The sequence below is a fragment of the Oncorhynchus mykiss genome, chromosome 8, assembly GCF_013265735.2.
Source record: "Oncorhynchus mykiss isolate Arlee chromosome 8, USDA_OmykA_1.1, whole genome shotgun sequence".
Classification (NCBI taxonomy): Eukaryota; Metazoa; Chordata; class Actinopteri; order Salmoniformes; family Salmonidae; genus Oncorhynchus; species Oncorhynchus mykiss.
The window spans coordinates 39,907,580-39,923,448 of NC_048572.1; the positions used below are offsets into that span (position 1 = coordinate 39,907,580).

At 43.1% G+C, this 15,869-nt stretch overlaps 1 protein-coding gene across 1 annotated transcript in view; it reads left to right on the top strand.

The window, feature by feature from the left end:
* usta (uronyl 2-sulfotransferase a) overlaps positions 1–15,869 on the top strand; it is a 153,046-nt gene that overhangs the window by 107,116 nt on the left and 30,061 nt on the right. The window contains exon 2 of the mRNA XM_021612555.2: positions 6,909–6,952. Coding sequence (XP_021468230.1) covers positions 6,909–6,952 — 44 coding nt within the window. The remainder of the gene's footprint in view (positions 1–6,908; positions 6,953–15,869) is intronic.

Sequence of the window (15,869 nt, forward strand, 5' to 3'; positions counted from 1 at the left end):
CAGCTAGCCGGGAGATGGACCTAGTTTGAGGCTAGCTCCAGGCTAACTAGTAGCTAGTTAGCTGGCTAGCTTCAGAAGGGGGTGCCAGTTAAAAAGTGTAAATATAGCAGATCCATACCACATTGGGTAAGGCGGGTTGCAGGAGAGTATGTTCAGTCCGTAGATGGAAAATTAGATTTAAAAAAAATACAAACATATACCAAATATATAAGAAGAAAAAAAGATATATACAAGGGACGGGACAAGACAATCAAAACAGACTTCCCCACTGCTACGCCATCTTGGATATATAGAAAAGCTATTGAGAATTTGGGAATGTTTGTTGCTAAGACTGAGATTTGGTGTGTGAGTTTTCCATAGTTTGTGTAGATGTTTCGTATCAGGGTCTTTGTTTTCTTTTACAAAATGGAATGCTCTATTTCAATCTATTTATTGTATTTATACACCCACATTAATTAATCTAGCTTGATATTTTCTGATGAGTAAACATATAAACTACATATGGGTAGCTAATGAGAAAAATAACAGTTAGGTTTGATGGCACCTCCTACCGTGCTGCAACCTTCATCTGTATCTCATCCAGTAGCACTACCATGTGTCCCATGACACATGACTCCTATTAACCCATTGGCCACACAAACACACAGAAAGAGAGAGACAGCTACACTCACCTCCCTGTAAACCCTGGCTGTGAGTCAGTTGAAGGTGTTATCTGAGGGTCAAGGAACATCAACCTCTCTTCCTGTGTGAACCCAAGCCCTTCTCCCCCATCTCTCCCTTCCTCCCCCATGCCTCATGTTCACCCCCATCTCTGCCTTCTCTACCTTCCTTCTTCATCTCTCCCTTCTTCCCCATCTCCCTCTTCCTTCTCCTGTTCTCTCCCATCTCTCCAATCTTTACCTTTCTCCCCCTTCCTCCCCCATCTCTCCCACCTGTTTCTCTCCATCTCTCCCATCTCGCCTTTCCTCCCCCATCTCTCCCATCTCCCCCTCCCTCCCCCATCTCTCTCACCTCCTGTTTCTCTACATCTCTACCATCTCGCCTTTCCTCCCCCATCTCTCCCATCTCTACCTTCCTCCCCCATCTCCCCCTTCCTCCCCCATATCTCCCTCCCTTCCCCCTCCATGTAATCTCTCCCCTTCTTTAATCACTGTTATCCATGACCTCTGTAAATTGGCCTCAATTATTGAGTGTCATATAAGAAAGAGGGCTGGCTGTTCATCAAAGACCATCATGGCTCCAGTGTGAGAGGATGTATACCATAGATGTTTCTACTCCAAACAGCCATAGAACTTATATCCATAGCATGAAACCAAAGAATCCAACCATAGTTTAAGTCTGTGTGGGCTGTGTTCAGTTGTGAATGCAGCCAAAATGGCTCTGATTTAGGTGACAATGAACATGGGACTAAAGAAGAACACGTAACTCCATGGAGGCTCAGTAGATTCCACCGCTCCTGTCGTTGTGGGTGGTGTGGGTGGATGGCAGCTGTCTGTTTTTACGAGCATGTGCCCTGGAAGAAATTAGTTCCAATCCCGATGCACAGAGCAAATGAAAAACACACAAAGGGGGTCGGCCCTGAAGTTGAACGACAGGGAGGATCTATCTCTCGTTTCCCCGCCCTGGAATGACCTCAGATACCTCTGCACGACAAGCCTCCCACAGCATTCCTCAGCAGGAATGCATGTGTGTGTGTGTGTGCAGCAGACACACCTGAGGGTGTGTGCACAGTGCAGCTGTCTCCATACAGTGCCTTGCGAAAGTATTCGGCCCCCTTGAACTTTGCGACCTTTTGCAACATTTCAGGCTTCAAACATAAAGATATAAATCTGTATTTTTTTTGTGAAGAATCAACAACAAGTGGGACACAATCATGAAGTGGAACGACATTTATTGGATATTTCAAACTTTTTTAACAAATCAAAAACTGAAAAATTGGGCGCCCAAGACTATTATTCTGACATTTCACATTCTTAAAATAAAGGGGTGATCCTAACTGACCTAAGACATGGAATTTTTTACTAGGATTAAATGTCAGGAATTGTGAAACACTGAGTTTAAATGCATTTTGCTAAGGTGTATGTAAACTTCCGACTTCAACTACACATACATACAGTATATACACACCGGACTCAACGTCAACAGTGAAGTGGCAACTCCGGGATGCTGGCCTTCTAGGCAGAGTTCCAACAAAAATGCCATATCTTAGACTGGCCAATAAAAAGAAAAGATTAAGATTGGGAAAATAACACAGACACTGGACATAGGAACTCTGCCTAGAAGGCCAGCATCCCGGAGTCGCAACTTCACTGTTGATGTTGAGACTGGTGTTTTGCGGGTGCTATTTAATGAAGCTGCCAGTTGAGGACTTGTGAAGCGTATGTTTCTCAAAGTAGACACTCCAGTCGACGTGTCCTCTTGCTCAGTTGTGCACCGGGGTCTCCCACTCTTCTTTCTATTCTGGTTAGAGCCGGTTTGAGCTGTTCTGTGAAGGGAGTAGTACACAGCGTTATATGAGATCTTTGTCCAAGATTAAATAGCTCCGCACTGGCAGATACTATATAAATGGGCTGTATAGTGGTTCCTCCTTTAAAAGTTGCGAGCTTGCACCACTGGACTTAGAGGTACCCAGCGTCACAGCTTCATTGCTCCAGACCACCACAAGGGGGAGTTAGAGCACTCATTATGCATTTGGGTGCCAAGGTTTTTATGTAACCAATCATATCGAGTGGTTCCAATGATGAATTTTGACGCGAGCCACCCTTGCCTTTGTGACGTTCTTCAACAAAGATGGCTAACAAAACATTATGGTGGAACCAGACGTAGGTTGTTATAACGTCATAACGAGTCAAGCCAAAAATGTACAATTGAGAGGAATATATTAGTTAATGTAGAGACAAACATTTGTGCATATTTTTTGGTCATAATGTTCATTTACGAAAATTGCTATTTAAGTTATCTGGCTAGCTAACAATAGCCAGCTAGCTAATGTAAACTCACCCCATTCCGTACAAATGTGCGCAACCGCACCATTCAAACGAGGCTACAAAGAAAACTAATGGGACTGTAGCGACTATGTTGACTTCAAAATTGGGGGTGTGAACTAGTTTTCTATTCAAGCGTTGATTAACATGGTAATGGCTCTATAGTATTGGAGAAAAGTTGAAAAAACTGACCCTCCGTTACATCGTGACGTGTCATGTCGTAACGTACAGCACGCATAAAGCAACTATTTATGTTTTACAATCTCTCTCCACCAGGTGTAGCACTTCTCTCATCGTTTAAAAACAAGAAATGGACAGTAACGGGGGTAAGGGGGGGATACCTAGTCATTTTTTGCGTCATCATTGCATGTGATCATCATTCTCAAAGCCGCTGTTTACTTCTAAGTTCACTTTAGCACCACCCTAAAAACCAGATTCAAATTTGACACAAACCTTCTAATAGGTATGTAATGACACATTATATAAACTCTTCATAGTGTTTTATTTACATTTTAGAGGCGATAAGGTGATAAGTTGGACAGATCGAGTGAAAAAAAGCAATTTTTCCACACACATCTCTCCTTCTCACTATCACGCATTAGTTTCGCTTCCCCACCCGCCATTTTTAAAAAGACCCGACGGGGCTCATTGCCCGCTTGAATTATGCAGAAACGGGCAGCATTTAGGTCATGTAATTGATAATGTTGGAAAGGGGAGAAATTGCGCTTTACAATGGTATTGACATTACAGTTGATCTGTAAGGAATACGTTTTTGGGGGGCTAAAATAAGGGCAATTGTACGGACCAGGGTGATGTACGAGTTTACATGAGTTTACGTTAGTGTAAGGAGAATGAATTTGTAATTCTTATTGTTTAATGTTTTAGGGACTCCTGAGAAAACCAGCAAACCAGGCTGTTGTCTTGTGAAACAGTAGATGTAAAGAATCTAACTAGCTAAAGCATTTACTGCAAATTGAATGTACATTTGTGTAAGCTTGCCTTGAAATACAGCTGAAGTAACATAGCTAGCTAACTATTTAACTGTATGCCTATGGATGTGTAGCTAGCTACAGTATGTAGCCGATCTATGTATGGACCCTAAAACGTTAGGTTCTGAACTAATATTCATACCAATCTATGAACCTCGGCTATCATAGTTGTTGTATCAACTTCAAGTCTGAATGGCATTAATGAAGCCTATGGATAGAGTAGAATATAATAACTTTATTGTGCCAAGGATGCAAGTCCTATATACAGTAGTTATTACCATGCATGAGATTCCCACATTGTAGCCTGTACATGTACTCTTCCTTAGCAACTAAAGGTGCGGTTCAGGTGTGAATCTCTGAGACATTATTTTTCAGTCATATCAAACTCCATTATTTGAATGATGCTGTGTCTGCATGTATGTATTGCAATTATACACTTCAACAGTGTTTACCACTCCTGTTCCTGGGACATCAATGATTACACATTGTGACTATATTGTGACTAGACTAGAAACATGATTGATTTGTAATTCATATATATATAAAAAAACTATGCATATCTAACTCACTTCATCTGCATTAATCTGAGGACACAGGATAGTATTTCAATGAGATAATTTCAACCAGTGGAGAATGTGAACACTTTATTGAAAGAAGTTCATTATCCAGGTGTTATAAATACATAAATGCATTATAATTATGATAATTGTAATATTATAAATACAAGTTCAAACTGTACTTAAATGCACATATGGTGTGCATTATAAAACGAGGAAGAAAGACAAGGTGGGGAGAGAGGTGTTGAAGACAGAAAGAGAAAGAGGTAAGAACAGCGGTAGACAGCATATGATTCATGAATTACAGTGCTACCCTAATATTCTCTCAGTTCATCACAATTGCGGTGTCTCCTAACCAGCCTTGGGCCCCCAGCTGGATCGAAAGTTATCTTAAGAGCGGGTGAGGTGGCGATGACGGGACTGGCTTCCTCTCTCACATGAAAACATACCTGCAGACGAGAGACCGATGGATAGAGAGAGAGCATGATTAAGCCTTGTTTTTTTCATTCTAACGCGGTCAGTCATCATAATCATCAGGAGGTTAAATGCAAAACTGACCTTGGCTCATTAACTCTGGGACTATTACATCTCTGTCTGTATTTCAATGTAAAGCATCTCTTTAATAATACTTCCTGTTGACCCGACCAAGTGACATCTCACCTATGATCATGCTGTGCCCTCTGTGTCAGCCAGTTCAGATGCGGGAGGGGTTCACCAAAACAGCTGAAATAACCTAAAGGATTTAGGGAGAAAGGGGAGAGGGATAAAATGAAGAAGAGAGTGTTTGTGTGTGTGTGTGGTCTCACCTGGTGTCCACACTAAGTGGCTACAGAATACTTTATGCTGAAAAACAGACACGAGGACAAACAATAGAAGATAATGTCAATAGAAGAGACTGTATGTGACACAGACACCTATCGGAGTGTACCTGAAACATTTAAATATAGAGGGCTATGTGTCTCACCACTTGGTTATTGCAAGGCTAACCCCCAGGGAAATCATGACGTTACCTTCTATTTCTACCTTACACTATGTTGGCTGACAATTTGTTAGCTACGCTGTCCTTACAAACCACATAGCATATCATTACAGCAGTATGTACCGGTATGTTAGCTAGCTACCTAACGTTAGTAGTTATACATCAAACTTGCCAGTATATTAACTATAGGCTAACTATCCAACGTTTAATGACTTGATTATTCCCGTCATTCTTAGCTTAACTAAATGGTCGTTGTGCTTTCTCAATGGACATTCGGGTGCTTTCGTAAATTCGCTCTGGAAATCTATATGCTGGACAATAGAACGAGTCAAAATTCACCCAAGGCTGAAAAACGGCTTAAGAACGTTGGCTAAACTGGAACACTAGCACGAGCCCAAAGCAAATTAATGGAATCGAACGTTCGCAGAGTCTGTTTTGACTGGAGTGATGCTTAGAATTCTAAAAAAATGTATCCCTTTTTATTTTACCACTACAATATGTTTGTCGGACGAAACTGGAAAAAAACAACTTGTGTAGAAAGTTAACATCCGCACCTCGATGGTGTCAACTGTGCTTATGTCTACGTAATAAAAAAAGTAGGGAAAAAATAAAAACCTTGGTCTTGCGATCGATTACAATGGTGCCTGTGTAACAGTTTTGCTTCCGTCCCTCTCCTCGCCCCTACCTGGACCAGGGACCCTCTGCACACATAGACAACAGCCACCGTCGAAGCACCGTTAGCTTGGGTGCTTGACTGCCGTCGTAAGGCCAGAATGCTCAAATCAACCCTACTCCTTGGTCCGAATGTCCAGTGTGCGCTCAGACTGACAATTTTTCTCTGAATGGAAACACCATAATATTAATCAAATGAAATAAGCCATATACTATTACAAAAAAGGTTTTAAATTATCTGGTAATGCCAATACGGAATACTATCAAATGCTTCTCAAAGATGAACTCTGCTGGTCAAACTAGCAATAACTTGCAGTAACAGAAATGGCTGAGAATTAAATGACGTGCCACAGAATGCTGCAGCAGCACGCAGGGTGTGCCGCAGTATGACACAACTTTTAAAGGAGGAACCACTGTAACTCGCTCATGACGACATTCCCACACCTTATGTGGATGTGAAGGCTGCTCTGTTTTTCTTAGAGGGATCGTGACGGACCGTTTTTTTTTCTAGTTGGCTCTTGAAGATTGTTGTGGCTGGATATAGATTTTTATTACACCTGTGGTCTGCCTGTCTGTCTGACATTTATTAAGTACTTTGGTCACTCTTGACTTGAGTTCACTAGCCTGTGAATCTGTGCTGCCAGTGGATTTGTCATAATATGACTGTTGGACTGTAGTCCCTCTGAATATTATCACATTCTACATATCTATACCTGTTTCTTCACAGGAGAGTCCACGTATCTCGATGACCACGGACCCCCAGCTCCCAGGGTAAGACCCTTAATACAGCAGTCCCTCTTTACTTTTCATCACTCCATCTTTCTATACCTCACACTTCATCTTATCCATGCTCTCCACCCTCTTTCTCTTCCTCCTCTCCTTGTTTCTTTCCTCCATCTCTCTCTGATGTGCTGCCCTGTGTGTGTGTGCCAGTCCAGTCCAGGCAGGATAAGGGTGAGGTCTATGTCTGGAGGAGCTGTGTGTGAACTCACTCTAAATACCAAATACTGACAGACACACAGACATACACACATACACACTGGGGCCTTGTGTCTGGCCAGCTGCATCAGTCTGCCTCTATCTCACTTCTATTTCTTCTCACCCTTTCTATTTCTATCTTTTCTTTTTCAACATTTACCCACAGTTTCTTTCTGTCTATATCATTCTCTCTTTGATCCACCTCTCTTTCATTCTCTTTTTCCTATCTCACATTCCCCCTTCTCTCTTTCTGTGCGGTGACAGATTTATCAATCCAACTCACAAATTGGATAATTATAGTGTCGTGTTTGTTGGTGGGAGACACATTTCTGTGTTCGTGAACGTGTCTAGGCTAGCTATATTTGGCGATGTGTTCAGAGTTTATCTGATGTGTGTGTGTGTGTGTGTGCGCTTGTGTGTGAGGAGAGGTCTGGCTACGTGTCTGTTTGGAGCTGACCTAAAGGTCTGGCTGTTTTGATTAATCCTGACAACATCTGGCCCAAGTTTATATGTTATTATGTTGACTTGGAGAGGTATGTTGTAGTGTTGGCCACTAACCCAGGCTAACTTTGAGAAAATACCATGGCTTGTACTTTACCTATCTGAGCAGGGGCTGGCGTGAACTGTGGCGTAACTGTCTGGACTGTGGTGATCAGAAGCGCTGAGATGGGCAGTAGTTTTTCCTAACCACTTGACCAAGATAAACTCTTAGTTACATGGTCACATGGACAGGAATAACTGTGGATGAGAGAACTGGTGGCTGGGTCATATCAACTGCTAGGATTTAACGGAGAGGCTGTTGGCCATCTGGAAAGGCTGACTGGTCAGAGTCGGGATAAGCCAAAGGCAGCCAGGAACAGCTTGTCTGTTTCCTAAGTCATAATGATGAATCCAAACTATTTGTTTACCATAGAACACTGACACAGTAGCACTGCAATCTGTTAAATCACTGACCAGTGGGATTATAATGGAGAGAAAGGACTGATAGACTACTACTGTAAAGCCCTGTGCTCTTGTGTGGGTTATACTGGCTGGTACTGTATTACTAATTATACTTGTGGTTAACCCCCTCTTTTTCTTCCCTCCTTTCAGCTCAAAGTTTATCAGCTAGCTACCATTAGCAACCACATCAGATGGTTTATACTGGGGTGGCTAAGCCCCTAGTTTTCCCTACCCTCTGTGACAGTAACATTGCTATTAGCCACGTCTGTCATTATGTCATCCTCTCAGACAGTGATGGTAATGCTATGTTAGCGGCTAACGCTACGTGAGATGTGTCATCCTCTAATTTGCCCCTTAAACTGCAGTTGTTTGGCTATTTCTGACAGAGGCTTAGTTAAGTATACCTTAACTGGTTATTGCAAAGCATGTTCTTAATGCAGGGAATTTCTGTTTTGAAGGTTTTTGAAAAGTGTAAAAAGGGCTAAACTTAAATAAAAGCAAAAGCCCTCAAACTATAAGGTTTAGTTAGTTACATGTAAGGAAACACGCAACATATGCAAGTCTCTCGTGTTTTGTGACACATTTCCCTGAAATTGGCTGTTTGGATTCATGGCATGCACACGTATGAACTTAGCCCTGTATCTTTGGGCCTGACCAAGACGAAAAACCCAAAATAACAAGTAGCGACTGTTTTCCTGTTTCTTAACATATTTTATTCCCCATTGGACAGTATTGCAATAGTTTGTTTGTGCTCTATTTTATTGTCTCAAATGTTCTCTGATGTCCCATTAACCGTGTAGCTCAGCGAATCCGCTCCACTCTGGGTAGGAAGGGAGAGAAGAGAGATAATCAAGCAGACAGCACGTTAACAACAGGAAGTACTCCAGCATGTCCTGCCTGAGACATCGACATGCAGAGCAGCCAGGGATGAGAATATCTGTGCCAGCAGTGATGTAAACGCATCACAGCCACGCTAACTCAAATCAGAAGTACTGTACACTGTACTGTACACTATTCCCATGGTAGGCTGAGTTACAGGCCTGGCACTGTTTGTTTCTAGGAACTACAGTAAGTGTGTGTCAGGAAGTAGTGTGTGTGTGTGTACAGTATGTGCTTAGTCACAGTCTGCTTGCTATTAATCTTCATTTATAGATTGTTTCTCAGCCATAAATGGAATAACAGTTCTACCCCAGAGAGTCCAGACAGCTCTGCTCAACATGAGAAAGTTCAAAAACAATGACAAAATGCATTCTTACATAAGTCGTTGTCAATAAAACATCACAATAAGGTGCAGAGCGTTAGATTTGCCTGCTGAGAGGCAAGGAGAACCCCAGCGCCGCTAAAACCATTGACAACTGCGTGCCGTTTAAGGGATTGTTAAAGAGCATAGTCAGAACAACAAATATCCAATTATTCCATGCAAAACAATTGCACAAACCATCAGGAGGTATACAGCATGCTTTTTATGATCAGTTAACATCAATTGATCATGTCATTTCAGATGCGTGAGGGTAGCAATCTATCAATATTGGCCACCATTAATTGGATATTTGAGTGATATAAAAGCGAACTATACCTGACAAGTATGAATGATATATTTCAATTTCCCATCCTTTGTGGGCTCTGCCTGTCAAGCAGCAGAAGGACACATTTGCCGTTGTACTGTTAGGGTTTCCTTTGCAAGTTACCGGTATAAACTTTGTACAGTTGGTAAACAGTGGTAAGTAGCCCTAATGTACTTATAGATGACCTGGGTGGGTTTGGCGACGAATATGCAGCGAGGGCCAGCCAACGAGAGCATCAGTGACAAAATGGATGGCACTGCGATAGACTGCATATGGTTTGCTGAGTAGCTTGTTGGAGGCTATTTGTAAATGACATCGCCGAAGTCAAGGATTGGTAGGATAGTCAGTTTTACAAGGGTATGTTTGGCAGCATGAGTGAAAGAGGCTTTGCTGCGAAATAGGTAGCCGATTCTATATTTAATTTTGGATTGTAGATGCTTAATGTGAGTCTGGACGGAGAGTTTATGGTCTAACCAGACACCTAGGTATTTTTAGTTGTCCACATATTCTAAGTCAGAACCGTCCAGAGTAGTGATACTTGTCTGGATGGTGGGTAGCAAATCGGTTGAAGAGCATGCATTTAGTTTTACTAGCATTTAAAAGCTGTTGGAGGCCACGGAAGGAGTGTTATATGGCATTGAAGCTCGTTTGGAGGTTTATTAACACAGTGACAAAAGAAGGGCCAGAAGTATACAGAATGGTGTCGTCTGTGTAGAGGTGGATCAAAAAATATCACCAATAGCAGGAGCGACATCATTGATATATACAGAGAAAAGAGTCGGCCTGAGAATTGAACCCTGTGGCACCCCCATAAAGACTGCCAGAGGTCCGGACACCAGGCCCTCCGATTTGACACACTGAACTCTATCAGAGAAGTAGTTGGTGAACCAGGCGAGGCAGTCATTTGAGAAACCAAGGCTAATGAGTCTGCCGGTAAGAATGCGGTGATTGACAGAGTTGAAAGCCTTGGCCAGGTCGATGAATATAGCTGCACTGAATTGTCTCTTATTGATGGCGGTTATGATATCGTTTAGGACCTTGAGCGTGGTTGAAGTGTACCCATGACCAGCTTGGGAACATAATTGCATTGTGGAGAAGGTATTGTGGGATTCGAAATGGTCGGTGATCTGTTTGTTAACTTGGCTTTCGAAGATTTTAGAAAGGCAAGGTAGGATGGATATAGGTCTATAACAGTTTGGGTCTAGAGTGTCTCCCCTTTGAAGAGCGGGATGACTGTGGCAGCTTTCAAATCTTTGAGGGATCTCAGGCGATACGAAAGAGGGGAGAACAGACTAGTAATAGGGGTTGCAAAAGAATTTGGCGGATAATTCTAGAAAGAAGGGTCCAGGTTGTATACCTCAGCTATCTGGATTTGGGTGAAGGAGGAGCGGAGGGGGGCTTGGGCAAGTTGCAGCAGTGGGTGCAGAGCTGTTGGCCGCGGTAGGGGTAGCCAGGTGGAAAGCATGGCCAGCCGTAGAAAAATGCTTATTGAAATGATCGTAGATTTATTGGCGGTGACAGTATTTCCTATCCTCAGTGCAGTGGGCAGCTGGGAGGAGGTGCTGTTATTCTCCATGGACTTTACAGTGTCCCAAAACTTTTTCGAATTAGTGCTACAGGATGCAAATTTCTGTTTGAAAAAGCTAGACTTAGCTTTCCTAACTGACTGTGTATATTGGTTCCTGACCTCCCTGAAAAGTTGCATATCGCGGGGGCTATTCGATGCTGATGCAGAACGCCATGGGATGTTTTTGTGCTGGTCAAGGGCAGTCAAGTCTGGGGTGAACCAAGGGCTATATCTGTTCTTAGTTCTACATTTTATTAATGGGGCATGCTTATTTAAGATGGTGAGGAAAGCACTTTTAAAGAGCAACCAGGCATCCTCTACTGACGAGATGAGGTGTTTTAGGGAACACTGAAGTGTTTTAGGGAGCGTTTGACAGTGATGAGGGGTGGTCGCATTACGGACGCAGGCAATGAGGCAGTGATTCTGGTTGAAGACAGCAGAGGTGTATTTAGAGGGCAAGTTGGTCAGGATGATATCAAAGAGGGTGCCCATGGTTACAGATTTAGGGTTTTACCTGGTAGGTTCCTTGATGATTTGTGTGAGATTGAGGGCATCCAGCTTAGATTGTAGGACTGCCGGGGTGTTACGCATTTCCCAGTTTAGGTCACCTAACAGTATGAACTTTGTAGATAGATGGGGGGGCGATCAATTCACATATGGTGCCCAGAGCGCAGCTGGGGGGGGGGGGGGGGGGGGGGGGGGGGTCTATTACAAGCGGCAACTGTGAAAGACTTGTTTCTGGAAAGGTGGATTTATAAAAGTAGAAGCTCAAATTGTTTGGGCACAGACCTGGATAGTATGACAGAACTCTGCAGGCTAAAGCTGCCCCATTTGGCAGTTCCATCTTGTCGGAAAATGTTGTATTTGGGGATGGAAGAGTAGGACATCCGGGTTGGTGGAGTGTGCTTAAGCAGTGAATAATACAAACTTAGGGAGGAGGCTTCTAATATTAATATGTATGAAACCAAGGGTTATACAGTTACTGAAGTCAACAAATGAGAGTGCCTGGTAAATGGGAATGATGCTGGGGGCTGCAGGGCCTGGGTTAACCTCTACATCACAAGAGGAACAGAGGAGGAGTAGGTTAAGGGTACTGCTAAAGGCTATCAGAACTGGTCATCTAGTGTGTTCAGAACAGAGTGTAAAGGAGTAAGAATAGATTCAAGGCATAATGTACAGACAAGGGTATGGTAGGATGTGAGTACAGTGGAGGTAAACCTAGGCATTGAGTGACAATGTGAGGTTTTGTGCCTAGAGGCACCAGTTAAGCCAGGTGAGGTCACTGCATGTGTCCGGGAGTGCAACAAAAAGGGCTAAGGCATATTGGCTCTACAGTGAAATAAGACAATAATCGCTAACCAAAACATAATTAGCAAGGCATATTGACATTAGGGAGAGGCATGTGTAGCCGAGTGATCATAGGGTCCAATGAGTAGCAATAGATGAGTCAGGGAGCCGATTCAGTAGTCGCTACTACAGTAGGCGAGCTGGAGACACAGCGATTCAGACAGCTAGCGGGCCGGGGCTAGTAGATGGGCCTCTGGCGACGTCGCAATGGATGAGCCTGTTGAAACCACCTTGGACGATTATGTCGGCAGACCAGTCGTGATGGATTGTCGGGGCTCCATGTCGGCAGTAAATGGTCCAGGCCAAGTGGCAAAAGAGGTATTGTAGCCCACAAATTGGCTGGTGGACCTCTTTGTCTAGCCGGGAGATTGGCTTAGCTCGAGGCTAGCTCAAGGCTAACTGGTGCTTGCATCGGGACAGAGACATTAGCTGGGAGTAGCCACTCGGATTGCAGCTAGCTAGCTGCGATTTTCCGGTATATAGGTTCAGAGCTTGCAGTGGGAATCCGAAGATGTGGTAGAGAAAAAGCAGTCCGATATCGCTCTGTGCAGACTGGCAGGTATTGACCAAGCTGAGGCTTGCTGGTGTCCGAGTTAACGGTGAAGACCGCTAGCAGTGGCTAACTGACTACTAGCTAGTAGCTAGTTAGCTGGCTAGCTCCTGATGGGGTTTCCGGTTCTAAAGTATAAAAATAGCAGAACCCTTACCACATTGGGTGAGGTGAGTTGCAGGAGAGTATATTCAGTCCGTAGATGGTAAATGAGATTAAAATATATACCAAAAAACGAGGAAAGAAACGATATGGGACAGGACAAGACAAAACACACGTCAGACTGCTACACCGTCTTGGAACATATGTGGCTACATTGATTGATGGACCATGTCAAAATTGGCTAGCTAGATAATAACATCAACATCTGACCTACCACCTCGATTCGGTCTTGTGTAGCAAAATTTTAAATTGTGTTTTTTACACTGGGTAAAAAGTAGAGACTCAAATAAAATAATATATCATACACTACAGTTGAGGAACAATCGGGAAGTAATTCTGCTTTGAATGTTGATAAACTTGTAACCTCACTTTTGAGAAAATGGCCCTTGAATCTTTTGGTAAACCTACTAGAGAGCTCTTCTTTGTCTACACCCATTCAGCATCGTTCACACTCTCTTAAGAGGTTAAGATGGCACCGAAGAGGATGGCTGATGTTTTACATGCTCCTAAACAACTGTGCTATTTGGTTAGTTTTTTTGTGTTGTTTGTAACTTATTTTGTACATAATGTTGCGGCTACCGTCTTTTATGACTGAAAAGAGCTTCTGGACATTAGAACAGCGATTACTCAGCTTTTTCCTTTAACGAGTCCGACGAGAAGGATATACTGCTCTCCCAGGAACCGGCCCAATCCCCGTCATTTGCGTGAAGAAAAGACAGAGAAAAGGAGGACGCAGATCGGGCTGCCTTCTGAGAATCCGAAGTCAAGCGAGTAAACTCCCACTGCCATCCATTCAACTTGTTAACATGCAATCAGTGGAAAATAAAATTGATGACCTACGATTACCCTACCAATGGGACATTAAGAACTGTAATATCTTACGTTTCACAGAGTCGTGGCTGAACGACGAAACAGATAGAGTTGGCGGGATTTTCCGTGCACCGGCAGAACAGAGAAGCTGCGTCTGGTAAGACGAGGGGTGGGGGTGTATGTCTTTTTGTCAATAATATCTGGTGCACGATGTCTAATATTAAAGAAGTATCGAGGTATTGCTCGCCTGAGGTAAAGTACCTCAGATGAGGTACTTTAGTGTAGACCACACTATCTACCAAGAGAGATCTCATCTATATTATTCGTAGCCTTCTATTTACCACCACAAACCGATGCTGGCACTAAGACCACACTCACCCAACTCTATAAGGCCATAAGCAAATAAGAAAATGCTCATCCAGAAGCGGCGCTCCTGGTGGCCGGGGACATTAATGCAGGCAAACTTAAATCAGTTTTACCAGCATGTCACATGTGCAACCAGAGGGAAAAAAAACACAAGACCACCTTTACTCCACACACAGAGATGCATACAAAGCTCTCCCCCACCCTCCATTTGGCAAATCTGACCATAATTAGAAACTCCTGATTCCTGCTTACAAGCAAAAACTAAAGCAGGCAGTACCAGTGACTCGCTCAACACGGAAGTGGTCAGATGATGCGGATGCTACAGGACTGTTTTGCTAGCACAGACTTGAATATGTCCGGAACACTTTCTTACCCGTATACATGGAGGGACGCTTCTCCCTCTGTCACAGATGCCATGGTTGCCCTTAGTTTGAAGATGTAATCTGGACAGAGGTGTTTTATATAACAGCCTTCTTCTGTGTGTAATCTTTGACTCTCTCTGCATATTTGCAATATTTTGCAATATTTGCAAAACCTGACATTTCTCCATTTCCTTAGCTATCATATTCTAATTCCACTGATTTCAAAACTCAGATGAACTTATTTTTTTTACGCGTTAGAAAGTATTACCTACACATACTGACCAGCTCATGTTATAGACAGAAGCGTGCTACATGGCAGACCAATCCAAACTCATCTCTCGGCATGTCCAGCCAAGCCATGATCTCAGTCAATCATGGCTAGCAGGAACGTTCCTGTCTTTTTCTCTGTGGCTAAACCAACTAGGCTCGTAATTTTAACACTTTTATTCTTATTTGCAAGTTTGTTAGGGCACATGAAAGTTCACGTTCTAGAAGACATTTCTGCCAAAAAACATGTGTGTAGTTCTGACTATGCTCAAGAGGGGGTTATTAAAACCAAATAGTTAATATTTATTTAATAATCCCTTGAACACGGCACCTACACTAGATGGCCAGAATTATGTGATCACCCCTTCAAATTAGTTCGATTTGGCTATTTCAGCCAAACCCGTTTCTGACAGGTGTAGACAAACATTGGCAGTAGAATGAACTGAAGAGCTCAGTGACTTTCCACGTGACACTGTCATAGGCTGCCACCTTTCCAACAAGTCATTTCACCAAATTTCTGCCCTGCTAGAGCTGACCCGGTCAACTGTAAGTGCTTTTATTGTGAAGTGGAAACATCTTGGAGCAACCATGGTTCAGCCAAGAAGTGGTAGGCCACCCCAGCACTCGGAGGTCCCGTTCTGTGAGCTTAAGTGCGTAGAGTGTAATTTTTTTTTGTCTGTCCTCAGTTGCAATACTCACTACCAAGTTACAAACTGCCTCTGGAAGCAATGTCAGCTAAATAACATAACTACCTTATTTACATACTGTAAGT